The sequence below is a fragment of the Canis lupus genome, chromosome 13, assembly GCF_003254725.2.
Source record: "Canis lupus dingo isolate Sandy chromosome 13, ASM325472v2, whole genome shotgun sequence".
Classification (NCBI taxonomy): Eukaryota; Metazoa; Chordata; class Mammalia; order Carnivora; family Canidae; genus Canis; species Canis lupus.
In genome coordinates, this window is record NC_064255.1 from 39,504,250 (window position 1) to 39,521,287 (window position 17,038).

Below are 17,038 nucleotides of genomic sequence, written 5' to 3' on the forward strand. Positions count from 1 at the left end.
TCTAGGTACCAGATTAATAGAAGCACTTCAAATAATATGATTTTGTTTATGTTAATATTATAGTTGACAACATGCTTTTCAAGTTTGTAGATGAGCAATTCTCAAATATTTTCATCTTAAGATTCTTTATATTCTTAAGAATTATTCAGGACCCAAAGAGCTTTTATTTATTTTAATTAATATTTATTGATATTTAACTAAATCACAAATTAAAACTGAAGGTTTTAAAAATATTTGTTTAAGAACTATAATAAACTATTACATGTTAATATAAATAACATTTTAGTGAAAGTAACTATAGTTTCCAAAATGGGGAAAAAAAAAAAAAGTGAAAACAGTGGTATTGTTTTACATTTTTGCCAAAATCTAAGACCGCTGTATTCCCATATTTGCTTCTGCATTCATTCTGTTGACATATATTGTTTTGATTGATGGATATGAAGAAAAGGGAGGAATCTTTAAAAGTATCCTTACAGCCTTTTCAGATAATTGTGATATTTTCTTTGGATAGTACATCAATACTAACAACTGGTAGCCTCTTAAAGCTTAGTTGTAATGTGGAATCTGAAACTATATCAGAGAACTTTTCACATGCTGTTTGTGAAGTTAGGGGGCACAGTCCACAAGATCACCCTCATTTCTGACGCCAGTTGCAAATTTCAAGTGGTTACTCATTTTACCCTCAGGTTTGATAATTCACAAAAAGGACTCACAAAACTCATTGAATACTTTTTTTTTTTAAAGATTTAAATTTTTTTTTTTCTTTATTTATGATAGTCACACACAATGAGAGAGAGAGGCAGAGACACAGGCAGAAGGAGAAGTAGGCCCCATGCACCGGGAACCCGACGTGGGATTCGATCCCGGGTCTCCAGGATCGTGCCCTGGGCCAAAGGCAGGCGCTAAACCGCTGCGCCACCCAGAGATCCCTCATTGAATACTTTTATTTATTTATTTTTAAAAAGATTATTTAGAGAGAGAGAGCATAAGCAGGAGGGGCATAGGGGGAGAGGGAGAGAGAATCCCAAGCAGACTCCACACTGAGCACAGAGCCCAACGCAGGGCTTGATCTTAAGATAACTTCAGGTCATGACCAGAGCCAAAACCAGAGTCGGGCACTTGACCTGCTGTACCACCCATGCGCCCCCACTGAATGCTTTTTATACTCATGGTTATGATTTATTACAATGAAAAGATACAGATTAAAACTAGCCAAGGGAAGAGGTGCATAGGACAGAGTTCCAGACACAAAATTTCAGTTGTCCTCTCCCCTTGGAGTCATGGACACCGTTATTTTCCTGGCTATGATATGTGACAGTTTGCACAGAGTATTGCCAACCAGGGAAGCTTAACTGAACCTTGATGTCCAGAGATTTTGTTGATGGTGGCCAACCTTTCACCTCTAGCCTTTCCTAAGAAAAAGTGACACTTTAAGTCTCTAGTCTCTCCTGGATATATAGCATATACTGTGTGGCCAAAGATAAAGACAGAATTATCAGGACATTCCAAGGGCCTAGAGATCACCTCCCAGTGGCCAAGGGCCAAGGCCAGACCTCTTTGTAGGTAGGATTAATTATCTACTATACACTGGTACTTTAAAATCCATTGTCTTTGTACGTTGGATCTTTTAAGCCATGCATGATTCCAGATTGTTATGATTTGGTCATTTGGAAAATACTAATAAACTGAGTTTATGCCCATCTTTGAAATGGTGATATGCTTCTAAGTATTGGGAAGCTCTCAGGGTCACGGTAGTAGATACAAGTTTTTTAGCATTCTGATTTTCATTTGAAACCTTGCATTTTACCATTAGCAACAAATGTTGTTTTCCTTGAAGTAACATTCATTTTGTTCATTTAAGAAGATTCCGGGATCCCTGGGTGGTGCAGCGGTTTGGCGCCTGCCTTTGGCCCAGGGTGCGATCCTGGAGACCCGGGATCGAATCCCACGTCGGGCTCCCAGTGCATGGAGCCTGCTTCTCCCTCTGCCTGTGTCTCTGCCTCTCTCTGTGACTATCATAAATAAATAAAAATTAAAAAAAAAAAAAAAAAGATTCCTAGAAGGGGCCCCTGGGTATCTCAGTCTGTTAAGTAAGTGGCTGCCTTCAGCTCAGCTTTTGATCCCAGAGTCCTGGGATCGAGCCCCACGTTGGGCTCCCTTCTCAGTAGGGAGCCTGCTTCTCCCCCTCCCTCTGCAGCTCCCCCTTTATTTTTTTTTTAAGATTGTATTTATTCATTCGTGAGACACACAGAGAGAGAGGCAGAGACACAGGCAGAGGGAGAAGCAGGCTCCCTGTGGGGGAACCTGATGTGGGACTCGATCTCGGGACCCTAGGGTCATGCCCTGGGCCAGAGGCAGACGCTCAATCCCTGAGCCACCCAGATGCCCCTTAGCTTTACTCTGGAATAGAAACAGTAAGTCAGAAACCAGATTTAAGTTAACAAATTGGTCGTTCTTATATTTACTCTTATCACAATCAAATAAGTTTATTGTTTTGTTTAGCTAACTTTGTGCTTTAATTAGAAGCTATTAAACCTTTAATAGACAACTAATTCATACGTGTTTTTGAATTTTAAATCTTTAAACCAGGAAGCAAAGTTTAACCCATATTCTCAGGTTAGAAACCTCTCTAAGGTAATAAGGCTTAATTTATCTTAGAGGAAAAGTTCTTCATTGTTGAGGCACCAAACCAAGAGAGTGCATGAATGTGATTCTTTTTTCTTGTTATGAAAATCAGCTGATTTTCTTTTGAAAACTAAAATTTTGGCGTATCCCCTTCTTTTTGAAAAGTACTCTAGCATGGTTGCCTTCTAAGTTTAAATTTAATAATTATTGAATTACTTTGGAAGATCACACTCAGTGATGAAATTTAGCAGTATAGCCATCTCTGTTAAGTAATGCCATTGATCTAATTTTGAGACTAGATAGTATTTTTGGCATAAAATCTATAACTTGGATAGTTCTATGTAAAAACATAAAAAATAATGGAAGCGAATTTATGAAGTCCCATATTATAAATGTGAAATATATTTTGTTTTATTTTGAAGTTCTTTGAACTGTTAATTAAAACATTTTGGTGCTACTTCTATATTTCAGTCTGTCGATAGACCCTTCTCACGTCCCTCCAAGTAGTTTTTTGTTTGGGAGGCAATAATTCTATTGAGAATTAATTCAGTGGGAAGATGCTGTAGTATTTGCAAATTCCTAATGAGCAGTATTCCAGTTAAATGTTCTGCTCTTTACTCTGTCTTTTGCTTCTTGAATTGCATCCTCCTGTAGCATTTTCTTGAGTCTGTAGTATTGCAAAGTAAATCACGGTGTGGTTTTTACCTGTCCATAGTGAGTTTTGAAATAAATTTGTCTGTAAAATGTTTGAATTGGAGAGTGCCTGGGACAGAGTAAACAATAAGTATTTGTTGAGGGGCACCTGGGTAGCACAGTCCGTTGGGCATCTGACTCTTGGTGGCTCAGGACGTGATGTCGAGCCCCACATAGGGCTCCCTGCTCAGCGGGAGCCTGCTTCTCCTTCCTCTGCTGCTCTTCCTGCTTGTGCTTGCTCTCTCTCTGTCAAATAAATAAAATCATAAAAAAAGTAAGTATTAAACAAATGAATGAAAATTATAAGTTGAATACCAGTTAATTGATTTTTAATTCTATTAACAATATTGATTCAGTTTCTGCTATGCACGTGATCTCTTGGTAGGTACTAAACATTGAAATCTAAGGATATTAATGCTTTTTTTTATTTATTCAGCAAATATTTTGTGTGTTTCTTCTTTGTATTTGGCACATTACGTTTTAGGGATTTGATGGTTTTCTCTCTAAAAACTTGATCTTAAAACATAATCAACTGTTTAGTTTTTTTCTTGAGACTAAATTTTTATTTATTTTTATTTATTTTATTTATTTATTTGTTATATAGTGTTTTTTTTAGAGAGAATAATTTCAGATTTTCTATTAATAGCTAAACTTTTCAAGTGATATTGGGATGGGTTAGGGAGAATTAGAAAGGGAAAATAAAATTCAGTTTTGTTTCTGTTTGAGGAAATCTTTGTTTATTCTGTACTGAATTTAGGGAATTCTAGATGGAGCACATAGTTTAAGGTAATGAGAACATTGAGAAAAAAGAATGTACCCCCATGTTTGGGGGTCCCCTGGCCATTCTTGCATTAGGATCCAAGAGGAAAGTACCCCCAGGTATACTTGAACGAAACTAATAAGAAAAATCTCGGTGCACACTCAGTAGATAGAATGCTGTATCTGGAGCTAAACTCCAGTATTACATCATATTTTCATCTTAATAATTGAATTCCTTTAAAGGGCAGCCCCGGTGGCACAGCGGTTTAGCGCTGCCTGCAGCCCAGGGCGTGATCCTGGAGACCCGGGATCGAGTCCCACATTAGGCTCCCTGCATAGTGCCTATAGTGCCTGCTTCTCCCTCTGCCTGTGTCTCTGCCTCTCTCTCTCTAGCTGTGTCTCTATGAATGAATGAATGAATGAATGAATGAATAAATAAATAAATAAATAAATAAATAAATAAATAAATAAAAAAAAAGAATTCCTTTAAAGATTTTATTTATTATTCATTCATTCATTCATTCATTCATTCATTCATTCATGAGAGACATAGAAAGAGACAAAGACACAGCAGAGGGAGAAGCAGGCTCCCTGTGGGGAGCCTGATGCGGTACTCGATCCCGGGACCCCAGGGTCACACCCTGGGCTGAAGGCAGAGACGCTCAACCGCTGAACCACCCAGGAGAGGAATATACAAATGTTCGTAGGATGTTTTTAGATTTTATTTATTTGAGAGAGAGTGAGAGAGCGAGCATGAGTGAGGAGGGGCTAAGGGAGGGGGAGAAACAGGCTTCCCGCTGAGCACAGAGCCTGACATGGGCCTTGATCCTGGGATTTTTCGATCATGACCTGAGCACCCAGGTGCCCTCCCTAGGATATTATCTTTTATTTTTTAAGTTAGGTATTATTAATCCTGACCGATTATCAGAATCTCTTAGAAGAGTTTTTTCCCCATATTGATTTCTTTATCCATTTATGTAATATTAATTTAAGTAATCTCTACATCCAACATGGGACTTGAACTTAAGATCGAGTCACACATGCTCTTCCAACTGAGCCAGTCAGGCACCCCTATTTTTACAATTTTTATCAAATAACACACAAAATGGGTAAGGTTAAACAACTGAAAAGCTTAGCAATAGAAGTGTCACTTGCCTCACCCTCCTCAATCCTTCTGCTCAGAGATAACCATTTTTAGTATTTTGTTTATATTTACTGCCATATTTCTATACAAAAGTCTTAAATTGCTTCTCCAGACTTAAATGTTATTTATTTCCTCTTTGATAGATCTGGATTAGTTATATAGTTAGTTTTGTGTGTTCTCTCTGCCCTCCGTTTTCACAGTGTCTTTATATTACATCTTATTACACTTTTAATTCCCCCACAGAGTGAGTTAGGTGTCCCTCAGTTTTGTACCCATACAGATAAAATCCCAAGACCTTTACCTTGCTCTCTAAGTAGCAGGCTGTTAAAATTTCCTGCTTATCTGCCTGCGTTTCCTCACTAGACAAAAAAGTTCATCCAAGGCAGGGACTGCTTTTTTCCTGTATGTTGTTGTGTACCCGGTGCCTGGCGCAGGGTAGGCATGTAATAAAGATACTTTCTGTTGTTTTTGACTTGAAGTTCCTTAAACGAGCATTTAAATTTTTTCACAACTTGGTTTCTGCTTGCCTTTCCAGCCTCGTTACTAATCCTCTCCTTTTTGCAACTTCTGTGACTCACTACACCGTACTGCCAGTACATACTTCTCAGGCTCCCCAACCGCTCATGCTCCTTCTCCTGTCTGGGTCCTTTTCATCATCATCTCTGGAAAACTCACTACTTTCAAGCCTTGTATAGCTATTGTATCCTCAGTGAAGTCTTGCTGGACCTCAGGAGTCCGTAGATCTGATATTTTTGTTCCCAGAATTAGCCTTATAGGACATTGTAATAGTTAGGAGCTTGGGGTCTGGGATCTATTCTGGCTTCATCAGTTCTAGCTATGTAACTTTGGGCAGGTTGGTTAATTTCTTCAAACTTCAGTCTTCTCATATGTGAAATGGAAATGACTGAGTTATTAGAGAATTTTTTTTTAAAGATTTTATTTATTTATTTGAGAGAGTGACAGAGCAAGCATGAACAAGGTGGTGGGGGGATGGGCAGAGGGAGAGGGAGAAGCAGACTCCCCTCTGAGCAGGGAGCTGATGCGGGGCTTGATCCCAGGACCCTGGGATCATGACCTGAGCCGAAGGCAGATGCTTAACCACCTGAGCCACCCAGGCGCCCCAAGTTATTAGAGGATTTTAAAACAGGCGTGTGCATGTAAAGTCCCTTACTTAGCACAGGACTTGACACAGAGCAAATGCTCCTTTTTATTTTTAATTTTTTTTTAAGATTTTATTTATTCATGAGAGGCAGAGACATAGGCAGAGGGTGAAGCAGGCTCCGTGCAGGGAGCCTGATGCGGGACTTGATCTCCTTAAATGTTAACTCTTGTTATTATTAGCTCTAATGCTATATCTCATAGATGATTATTGGTATACTTGGCTCCCTGCCTAAACTGATTCCCCAAGTCAGGAACAGTCTTATTTAATAATCATAGCTCCACTTTCTAGCCTGGCCCAAAACTATATGGGTTGCTGTAAGGTATATACATTAAGTGAGTATCCGTTTATTTTTTTTATTAGAATTGTCTTTTTTTTAAAGATTTTATTTATTTATTCATGAGAGAGGCACACAGAGAGGCAGAGTCACAGGTAGAGGGAGAAGCAGGCTCCATGCAGGCAGCCCAACGTGGGACTCAATCCTGGGGCTCCAGGATCACGCCCTGGGCCAAAGGCAGCGCTAAACTGCTGAGCCACCTGGGCTGCCCTGATTATTATTGTCTTGCAGTGATTTTTTTTTTTTTTTTTTTACCACAAATGAGGGTGTTTCCAGGGCTTTGTGATGTTTGGCACGTATGAGATTCTTACTCCATTACTGTATTAATGAACATATGAACAAACTCAGGGAGGTAGGGCTGCTTACCTCTTGTTTATAGCGTATAATATTCATCTGTTGATTTTTATCCACTAATACGCTACCATGAAATTGTTTGACCTTATGTTTTCCATGACTTTAGTGTGATCTAAAGGAATAAAAGGAAACAAAAATCTGTTTTGCTATGAATAACATGGTGGTGATCTTTCCTTCTAGAAACGAAATCCCGAAGTTCGACATGTAGATTTGGAGATACTATAGATTTGATGGAATGAATCACTTCGAGGAAGCCGTGGAAACAAGTTCGGCGAGCCTGCTCTCCCACACCAAAGGAGTCCATGCCATTCAGAAGCGGTGTTTTTTTTAAGATGGAGGAAATACTTCATGTGAAGGGCAGTTCAGTCTACAGAACTAAATACTACTTCCTGCTTCTAAGAGACATTACAAGTTGAATCAATTGGGAGATCATGTTTTTATGTTTCAATAGGGAACATTTTATTTAACTTGTTCATAATTTTTCATCTTACCCTGTCAGGGTGTCTTGTACTTTGCAATCATGTTTCCTGTCTTCACATTGGTAAAAATAATAATCCATAAGATTACGATTTTTAATTTATGACCACTGCAGATTTCACTCCATCAAAACCTGCCAGTCTTGAACATTCTGGCTAAATCTTGGTTTCTAAACAGTCATTCTGTTTTTTTCGTATAGAATATGGAAATTATTTCTACATAATTGTGCCCTGAGCACTAAGAGGAACCCTCTTCCAACCTAGTTACCCATAAATGTTCATTCCAGAAATGGCTTACTTACTGCATTGAAGGAAGACATGTCAGTTCACTCTTTTAGGTTATAGTAGTTGCCATTTTGTCAAATTTCTTCTCTCTCCTTAGCCTTTTTTCTTTATTTAGTTTAATTTTTCCCATGTAGGAGATACTGAATAACCCTATATGTTTCCATAAGCCAATTTGATAGCTGCTTTTTTGTTTTTGTTTTTGAACTGGCTTCAGTGCCATAGTGTGTATTTACTAGGAGATAATGCATTTATAAGCATTTTAACATCCTGTAAAATGGGCTAGAAATATTTATAATTTTACAGACAGGACAGCATTTTATTTTTAATTTATTTAAAAAGGCACTACTCATGTAAATCTGAACTGTGGGATATTTCTTCTTTAAGAGAAAGAGAAGTAAATCTCTTATGCAGAAACTTTGTGGCCATGATTTTGTATAATATCATAGTCAATAGCGTGTCTAATGTGAATTTCTCGCAGTTATAAATGGGCATTTAACATAGTATATGGCTACACATGTAAGTGAGTAGCTTTCTAGTGATCATAAGGTATCAAGGTGAAAAAAACATACAGTTCAATAATGGAAAATTTAGTGCAAAACTACAGCTGTGTCTCCATTCATCAAAGCAACTCATATGCACTTTAAATCGTTCGGGGGCAGTGAGCATTGTCCAGGCGAGTGGTGGCTGGGGGAGGTCTTTGCTCGATAAGTGTTTGACCTAAAGACTTAACTAATTTGTATGAGGTCAGTGTCTTAAAAACTTACTTAGATTGAAGTTTATGAATCACAGCAAATTGTAATGCTGGAAGCAAAAAAATAAACATTTGACTAAAGGGTTTATAATGGTAATTTTTTGATCCAGAAATGCCATTTATTGGAAAATTACAAAAATTTATATTGGGGTACATTTTTTTACCGTTATAGAGTACTTTGCATGTTGTACATTTTAAGTGAAATTACATTCTCATTTTATTTTTGAAGATATAAAATTGTTAGGTACACACATAATTTGATCCTGTTATGGTTTCAAATTCTTTACCCTTCCTTTGTGTTTTTTTTTTTTTAAACTGTTTTTTACCCATTATACTCCACTCTACTTCTTCTGTCTTCTTCCCTCCCCTTCCCACTTCCCATTTGTTCGTCTCTGTCACTGCCATATGGGAAGGGACCAAATTGTATCCAATTTCCTCCCCGTGAAATTACTCTGAAAAATTTCACATAGCTACACGAGAGGAATGAACTCATTTAGAAAAAAAAGTCAGAGTTGGTGTGCAGAAGTTATTCTAAGTGGTAGATTTTTTTTAAGGATTCCCTAAAAGAAGCCAATCCTGATAGTTGAGTGTTTTAATCTGATTTTGATTGAGGTCATACTTAATCTTAAGTAACAATAGAAGGCTTATGTTTCTGTCTTTTCTTTCCATTTCTGTTCTGCACTGATATTGTAAAGTTCAACAAAATTTGACATAAAGATGTACAGCAGTATCTATGAATTTGAGTATTTCTGTGGAATTAGGAAATGTGAGCTGTCTTCACTCTTTTTTTTTTTTTTTCCTCCTTTTAAACTGGAGTCAAATTTGAATTTTAAAACCAGGGAATTTGAGCCTCTTTCTTTAAAAATAAGAAAATATCTAGTTCAGGTTTTTTATTTTTATGTTTTTCCAAATTAATGCTTCTCCTTTAAGTCTTGACCTGATGGATATCGCTTGAACATTTAAGCATTGTAATCTTAATATTTTTAAGGGAAATAGCTTCTGAGGTAGAAGAGTTCTGGGGTAGAAGAGTTGCAAAAGTAACGTTGGGCAGTGACAAGGGCGGTCTGGCCCCATGACTCCTGCGGGCATCGAGCTGGACTTCAGCTCTGCGGAGGGTGCAGCTCTGCTCAGCTGGAGCCCGGCCCCGAGCTGTCCGAGGGGGCACCTTCTGTGGGCGACAGCAGTTGGCGGGATGAGGGATGGAGACCTGTTTCGAAGTGGACCATCCCAGTGGCCGATGACACCCAATTCCAGAGAGGGAGCTTCCTGAAATGTACTGAAGATACAGAGGATTAGACTGGAAAATTTTCAAGTTTTTCTTTTTTTTTTTTTTTTCAAAAACAAAGTTAATCTCTGCATACAGCCTCCTACCCACACACCAGATAACCCAGAATAACAAAATGGCATCAGACTCAAATTCTGGGTTTATGGTTTTAGTGTTACCTTAATTATCTCATAATTTGGAAGATGCTTTTTGCTAAAATTATACCATCTACAGGAAATGACTTCAGTTTTAAATCTGATAACTTTTTGAGGTAGAAATCAGGGAACTACAGAAAATCGCAAGGCACTTAGAATTCATACTATCTTTCCTAGATTGCATTTGTCAAACCTTGGCGTTTCTTTTAAATGCAATGACCCCCCACCCCCACCCCCAATTTACCAAACTGTCAGAAGTCAGTGAAACAAAGAATTGAAGGTAAAATGATTCAAAGATCAGTCTCCCCTAAATCCCTCATCCCTGTCTGAAATGGAAATTTGGGAGGTATTTATATAGAAGATTGGTCTGGCAGCCTTTATATTCGCATTAATTTACTAGCATTCCTAGACTCCGGTTTTATGGAAAAGAAAGTTTTTCTTTCTATTCTATTGTATTTCATCTGATTTGCTGGCTGATGAAGATGGTCCTGGTCCTTCAGGATGCTTTTTCCTTAATAAACGTCATCTGTAAGAGCATTTCACTTGCTAGTTTTATTTCCTGATAAATGTTTCGTCAACTGAAATCATTCTTTACCTCATATGCTCATAAGAACTAACCTGTAAACTGTAGGTATATTTCACCTTAAAAGGTCTGTATTTTTGAACGATTTATTGTTCATTGAGTAGGCTTGTTAGTTTGTAAGTTTCCTGGTTCTACAAAACCAAAACGCGACAACTTAATCATTTTATGTTTTCAGCGTAAAGAGAACTGCTGTGAACGTCCTGTTAGGATGTGTGTTTGGTATATATTGCTCCATTTTAGCAAAACTAGATTATTTAAATATGTTAACTAGGTCATTTCTTCTGAGATGTGTCTAAATAGCATATTCAGAGAAAAAAAAGGAAAACACAAGAACACTAAGAGCTACAACCTAGAGCCGGCCTGCCCTGGGGCCCATGATGAGTCCTATACTAATCCTAATATAGGAATTCCAGCTGTATTTTCTTTTTTACAAGAAACAAAACCAAAGTAATTACTGAAAGTAATTTGGTATTTTGAGAACACGCAGTTCCCTCCCCCAAATCAAAATTCATTGAAAATAGCAGCGCAGGGGCACCTGGGTGGCTCAGTTGCTTGAGCGTCTGCCCGAGGCGCAGGCCGTGATCCCGGGGTCCTGGCCTCCGCCCCAGCTCCCTCAGCCTCTGCTGCTCCCCTGCTTGCCCCCCCCCCCAAAAAAAATCTTTTTTAAAAAATAAAAATAGAAGCACGAAGGTTTAGAGCGTGCGGAGGCCTCTTTGGGGTCCGTGGGGATGTCGTGCCTGCGCCAGCAGAGTAACAGGGTTTGTGTCCGCGCCGCCCAACCTCACGGCCGAGCAGCCGAGGTCCCTTGCATCGCAGGGGAGGGCAGGGGCCGCCGGTTGCGGAGCTGCGGGGCCCAGCTCGGGCTCGGACAAGTCGGGGTCTGCAGGTCCCCGCGGAGCCCGGAGCCCAGGGCCGAACACAACCGGGGTGGTTGTGTCGCCGGGGGAGGCTGGGCTCATGCCTGGCCGGGCGAGGCTCGTGCGGGTCCGACACCGGAGCCGCCGGAGCCGCCGGAGCCGCCGGAGCCGCGGGCGCCCTGAGGTCCTGCGAGAGCCGAGCTCCGGGCTGTCGGCTGGACGACTCCAGAGGCCACCCGCAGGATGACCCGGCCCGGCGCGCTGAGCCCTGGGGGGCACCGGGGGGCAGCGGGAGCCGCGCCCAGCATGGGAAGCCTTTACTTGGGGCTCCGACGCCCGCGGGCATTGGGCGCCCCCGTGAGCCCCGCGCACCCGTTCCCTCTCCCGGAGGACGCTGCTGGACGCTGCGCCCGGCCCTGCAGGTGCCCGGCCGGGAAGCGCCTCACCGACGGGGCTCCTCGTGCAGCAATGGGGCGCAGCGGTTCCCAGGGCGCTGCGTCCCCCGCGACCTCAGGGTGAGGCACGTGAGCGTGGGGGGGCCGGGCCCTGGGCGCCCCGCGAGCAGCTGGGCTCCCGGGGCGCCGGCCAGTTCCTGTGCCCGGTAGCTGACAGGTCGCTGTGCACGGGCCACGGTCTACGGGCCACGGTCGGGGTGCTGGCCACGGCGCGTGGGCCATGGGCCACGGACTACGGGTCACGGTCGGTGTGTGGGTCATGGTGTGCGGGCCACGGTGCGTGGGCCACAGTGCGTGGGCCACAGTTGATGTGTGGGCCATGGTGCATGGGCCACGGTGCATGGGCCATGGTCGCTGTGCGGGCCACGGCGTGCGGGCCACGGACTGCAGCGCAGGTGCAGAGTGGGTCTGAGGCCCTGTCCGGGGGCGCTCCCTGCAGGAATTCCCACCTCGTCCACGGCTCCCCCATAACCTCCAGCGGGCCTCATCTCCGGAAGCACATGAAGCTGTAACTGTCGCGCGAGGACAACGCCTTGAGCACCCCTAAGCCAGCACAGCCCACCTCGCCGCTGTCCCCAAACCTCGCGGAGCGCCAGCCGACGTTTGCACAGAACCCCCACCGCAAACCTGGAGAGCGTCCAGTGTCTGCTGCATTTTGCCGAATCCGGCCCCCGAGGCGCAAACCAGCACAGGTGTGTGCGTGCGGCACGCCGCGAGTGCACAGCCCGTGGGCTCTGCTCCCCGCCGCTGCCCCGGCTTGGGGACCTGGGGCTCCTTGAATGTCCACCGTGACCGTCTCCGGTTCCACATGGGCCCCCGCGCATCCCGCATCGCGGCTTGGGGAAGTACCCGGTCGCCCACCTGCAGCCCCGTGTCCACCGACTGTGTTTCCCTGGCAGCGGCTGAAGGCCAGACATTGCAAGTTGAGCTGCCGTTGGGTCGGGGCCACCCACAGCGCCCAGGTCTCCTTCCGGCCCGTTCTGGCCGATGTGCCCATGTCGCATTAGGCCTCCGGCCGGTGAAGGCCACCTCGGCTGGCGCTGCCTTGAACACGTAACTTTCTTGTTTCAAAAATAGTTCAAACTGGACTTTCCGTCTCATTCAAATGAGGAGCACCGAAGGGGCCTTGAGTCGTTACCCATACGACTGAAGCTAACGCACCGCCGTGTGTTGATCACATTAGAATCATAATAAAAAAACAAACCTGAAGTGTGACAGGTGCCCAGGCGGCGGCGGCAGTTAGGCTCCGGCCTCTTGGTTTTGGCCGAGGCTGTGGCCTGGGCGGTGAGCTCGAGCCCCAGGTCAGGCTGCACCCTCGGTTCGGAGTCTGCAGTTGGCTGGCGCCTCTCCCCTCTGCCCGCCCCCCCCGCCTCTCTCTCAAATAAATAAATCTTAAAAAAAAATAAAACAAAAGCAACCAACCAAGAACCTAAGGGGTGAGAATCCTTGAATTAGAATTTTAACACTTCCTTCCAAAAGGAGGCGAGAACTAACAATTTGAAAGCGAGAAGACTTAGGCTCATCGCTTTTATTCTGTGGCTTGGGCTCTGCGCAGGGCCCGCGGCCAACAGTGACTGAGGGGGGGCGGCCGGCGGCGGTGAGTCCCCGGCCTGACCTGCGGGGACCGTGTGGCCCGACCCCGGCGGGTGGTCGCCGGGCCTGAGCCCTGTCCAAGGGGCCCCGGCAGGTGCCCTGCGGGGGGCTGGCGAGGAGCGGCAGGGCCGCGGTCGTGCCAGGTGGGCTCGCAGCACCCCCACTTCCGGGCTGCGGTAGCCAGGCCCGCCCAGGTGGCCCTGGACCAGGTGGGACCAGGTGGGATGCGCATGCCTGTCCCTGGCCCAGCCCAGGCCCCCGCGGCCTGGAGCCTCGTGCACGAGGCAGACAGTGGCGGCGGTGCTGTCCCGGGGATGTCGCACCTGCAGGGGAGCTGTCCACGCGGAGATGCCGCACCTGTGTGGGGGGGCTGTCCCGGGGAAGATGCTGCACCTGCAGTGGGGCTGCTGTCCCGGGGGAGATGCCGCACCTGCGTGGGGGGGGATGTCCCGGGGGAGATGCCGCACCTGTGGGGGGGGCTGTCCAGGGGGAGATGCCGCACCTGCGTGGGGGGTATGTCCAGGGGGGAGATGCCGCTCCTGCGTGGGGGGGATGTCCAGGGGGAGATGCCGCACCTTTGGGGGGCTGTCCTGGGGGAGATGCCGCACCTGCGTGGGGGGGATGTCCAGAGGGAGATGCTGCACCTGCGCGGGGCGCTGTGCTGCGGGGACCCCACGGCCCCGACCCACGGCCGGACCGAGCTTCCCGCACCTCGGGCGCCGCGGTGTTGGCGCTGGGGCTCGGGGGCTCGGGGGCTCGGGGGCTCGGGGTCACGGCCTCGCCGCGCAGACTCGCAGACCTTGTGTCCCGTGGTGACTCTTTAAAAAACTCTTTTACCTACTGGAGCCGGAGGGAGGGGCACGAGCGCGCGGGCGGGGGCGCGGGCGGGGCGGGCCTGGGTCCCCGACGGGTCGCGCCCCAGGTGCCCGCCGCTGCCCCGCCTCCCGCGGCCCCTCTTCCCTGTATTCGTGAACTTGGCTTCTCTGGTTTTATTTCCGACGGCTCTGAGCGCCGCGTCACGGGGGGAGGGGCGAGGGGCAGGGACGCGGCGGGCGGGGCGGCGGGGTGCGCGGGGAGGGCGGGGGGGGGCGGGCAGGGGCGCGGTGTGACGATGTGGACGGGGCAGGGGCGCGGGCGACGGGGAGCAGGGGCGCGGGCGACGGGGTGCACGGGCGGGGTGGGAGGGCAGGGGCGCGGTGGGCAGGGGCGTGGTGGGCGGGATGCATGGGGGTGGGCAGGGGCGCGGTGGGCAGGGCACATGGGCGGGGCAGGGGACGGGGGGGGGCAGGGGCGCGGGTGACGGGGTGCACGGGCGGGGTGGGAGGGCAGGGGCGCGGTGGGCAGGGGCGTGGTGGGCGGGATGCATGGGGGCGGGCAGGGGCGCGGTGGGCAGGGCACATGGGCGGGGCGGGGGACAGGGGGGCAGGGACGTGGGCGACGGAGCACACGTGCGGGGCGGGGAGGCAGGGGCGCGGGCAGCGGGCAGGGAGCGCAGCCACCGTCGTCCCCCCGCCCCGACAGGTCCTCTGGGCTACAGGGGCACCTCGTCCCCCCTCCCCATCCCTCTGGCTCTCCCCCTTCCCTCCCCTCCTCTCTCCCTCCCCCCTCCGCCCCTCCCCCTCCCCACCTTGCAGGGTCCCCAGGTCCACCGAGGCCCCAGGGTTGGGGGGGGGCGGCAGCGCGGGGTCCTGGGATGGAGCGGCCTCCCCCCCTCCACCTCCCCCTGCCCCGAGCCTGTGCCCCAGGCCCGGCCCCCGCCCTCGAGGCCGACACTGACCCCCAGAAGCTCCTCCCTGGGGAGTCCACAGGTGGGAGCCTGGGGGTGGGGGGCACGCTCGGGGCACCACCCTCTGGGCCCTGGGGATGAGCCCCTCGAGGCCTGGCACTGCTTTTAGATTAAAGGGGTTCAGTTTTTTTTTTTAAGATGTTATTTATTCGCGAGAGACCCAGAGACAGCAGCAGAGCCCGGTGCGGGACTTGATCCCGGCACCCGGGGTCACGGCCTGAGCCCCGAGGCCCCGAGTGCGCCTGTACCTTTTACCGGGGTTATCCTAAGAGCCTTCTAACAGGTACACGGGGTCTCTTGTGATTTTTTATTGTATTTCACTAATGATTAGTGATGTCGAGCACCTTTTTATGTACCTATTGGTAATTTATATATTTTTTAATTTGTTCTTTTGAAGATTAATTTATTTGAAAGAGCAATAGAGTTGAGAGCATGTGCAAGCAGGGGTTTGGGGGGGGTGGAGGGAATCTCCAGCAGACGGTCCCCTCCGGCCCCACCAGCCGACCAGCCTGGGAATGAGGAGCCTGAGGTTGCCCAAAGCCAGGCCTGACCTCAGGACCATGACCTGAGCACAAGTCAGGAGCCCCACCCAACCACCCAGGCCACCCCGGGGCACCCTGTTGGCAATTTATATGTCACCTTAGGAAAAATGTTCAGATGCCTTGCCCACTTTTATTTTTTAAATTTTTTTATTTATTTATGATAGGCACACAGTGAGAGAGACAGGCAGAGCACAGGCAGAGGAAGAAGCAGGCTCCATGCACCGGGAGCCCGACGTGGGATTCGATCCCGGGTCTCCAGGATCGCGCCCTGGGCCAAAGGCAGGCGCTAAACCGCTGCGCCACCCAGGGATCCCCCTTGCCCACTTTTAAATGGGATTGTTTGGGCTCTTTCCTATCGCGTTTTACCTGAGTCCTTCAGGTATTTTGGATGCAAGCCCCTTATGAGATACGTGATTTGCAAACATTTTCTTCCACTTGGTGGGTTGCCCTCTCGTGTCACTAACGGTTTCTGTTGATGCACAGAAGCTGTTTAGTTCATAGTCTCACATGCTTATTTTGGCTTTGGTCACCTTTGCCTTTTTGGAGTTTGATCCAAAAAGTTATCACCGAGATTGATGTCCGCGAGCTCACCACCTAAGTTTTCTTCTAGGAGTTTTATGGTTTATTTATCTAATTTTTTGATACTCTGCTCTAACTAAATCTGGCTGGAGTTCCCGTAAAGATTTATCTTCCCAAAACCTCACTGTAGAATTAACTTTCTCCTTAATAAAGATGGTCCTCTCTGACTGTCCCCCCTGCAAACACCCCCTTATCCTCATTAGCTGTTTCACCGGCGTTATAACTCCTGGTGTCTTTTCCTTGAATCAGCTGGAGCCGTTTTCTTAAAGTTTAACCTGCATGCAAATCACCTGGAAATCTTGTTAATGCAGATTTTCGGATTCAGGCGGTTGGGAGTGCAGCTGAGATTCTCGCTCCTAACGGGCGCGTCGGTAGTTCATTCTAGAGGCGCTGGCTCGTGGACTGCTTTAACTCTCAAGGACTAAGATGATTTTCTAGTGCTTGGATATGCGGCCCATTGGCACAGGAACGTCTGCTCTTTTACAGTAGATGCATCTCCAAAGAAATAGGGTTATCGTGGTTGGGAACCTGAAACACTTTTAAAAGAAAGACCACTGTGGATTCTCTTATAGATGAATGGCTTTCCTTCCTAGTTGGTTTCTTAGAGATTATTCTAGAATCGTATCCAGAGTACGGCCATT

General features: G+C 47.0%; 1 protein-coding gene across 4 annotated transcripts in view; it reads left to right on the plus strand.

The window, feature by feature from the left end:
- SLC30A9 (solute carrier family 30 member 9) overlaps window positions 1-10,539 on the plus strand; it is a 79,929-nt gene extending 69,390 nt beyond the window's left edge. For all 4 annotated transcript variants that reach the window (XM_025450724.3, XM_049092863.1, XM_049092862.1 and 1 more), the window contains one exon: window positions 7,252-10,539. In XM_025450724.3, coding sequence (XP_025306509.1) covers window positions 7,252-7,296 — 45 coding nt within the window. In that variant the 3' untranslated portion in view covers window positions 7,297-10,539. The remainder of the gene's footprint in view (window positions 1-7,251) is intronic.
- Window positions 10,540-17,038: the final 6,499 nt, after the last annotated feature.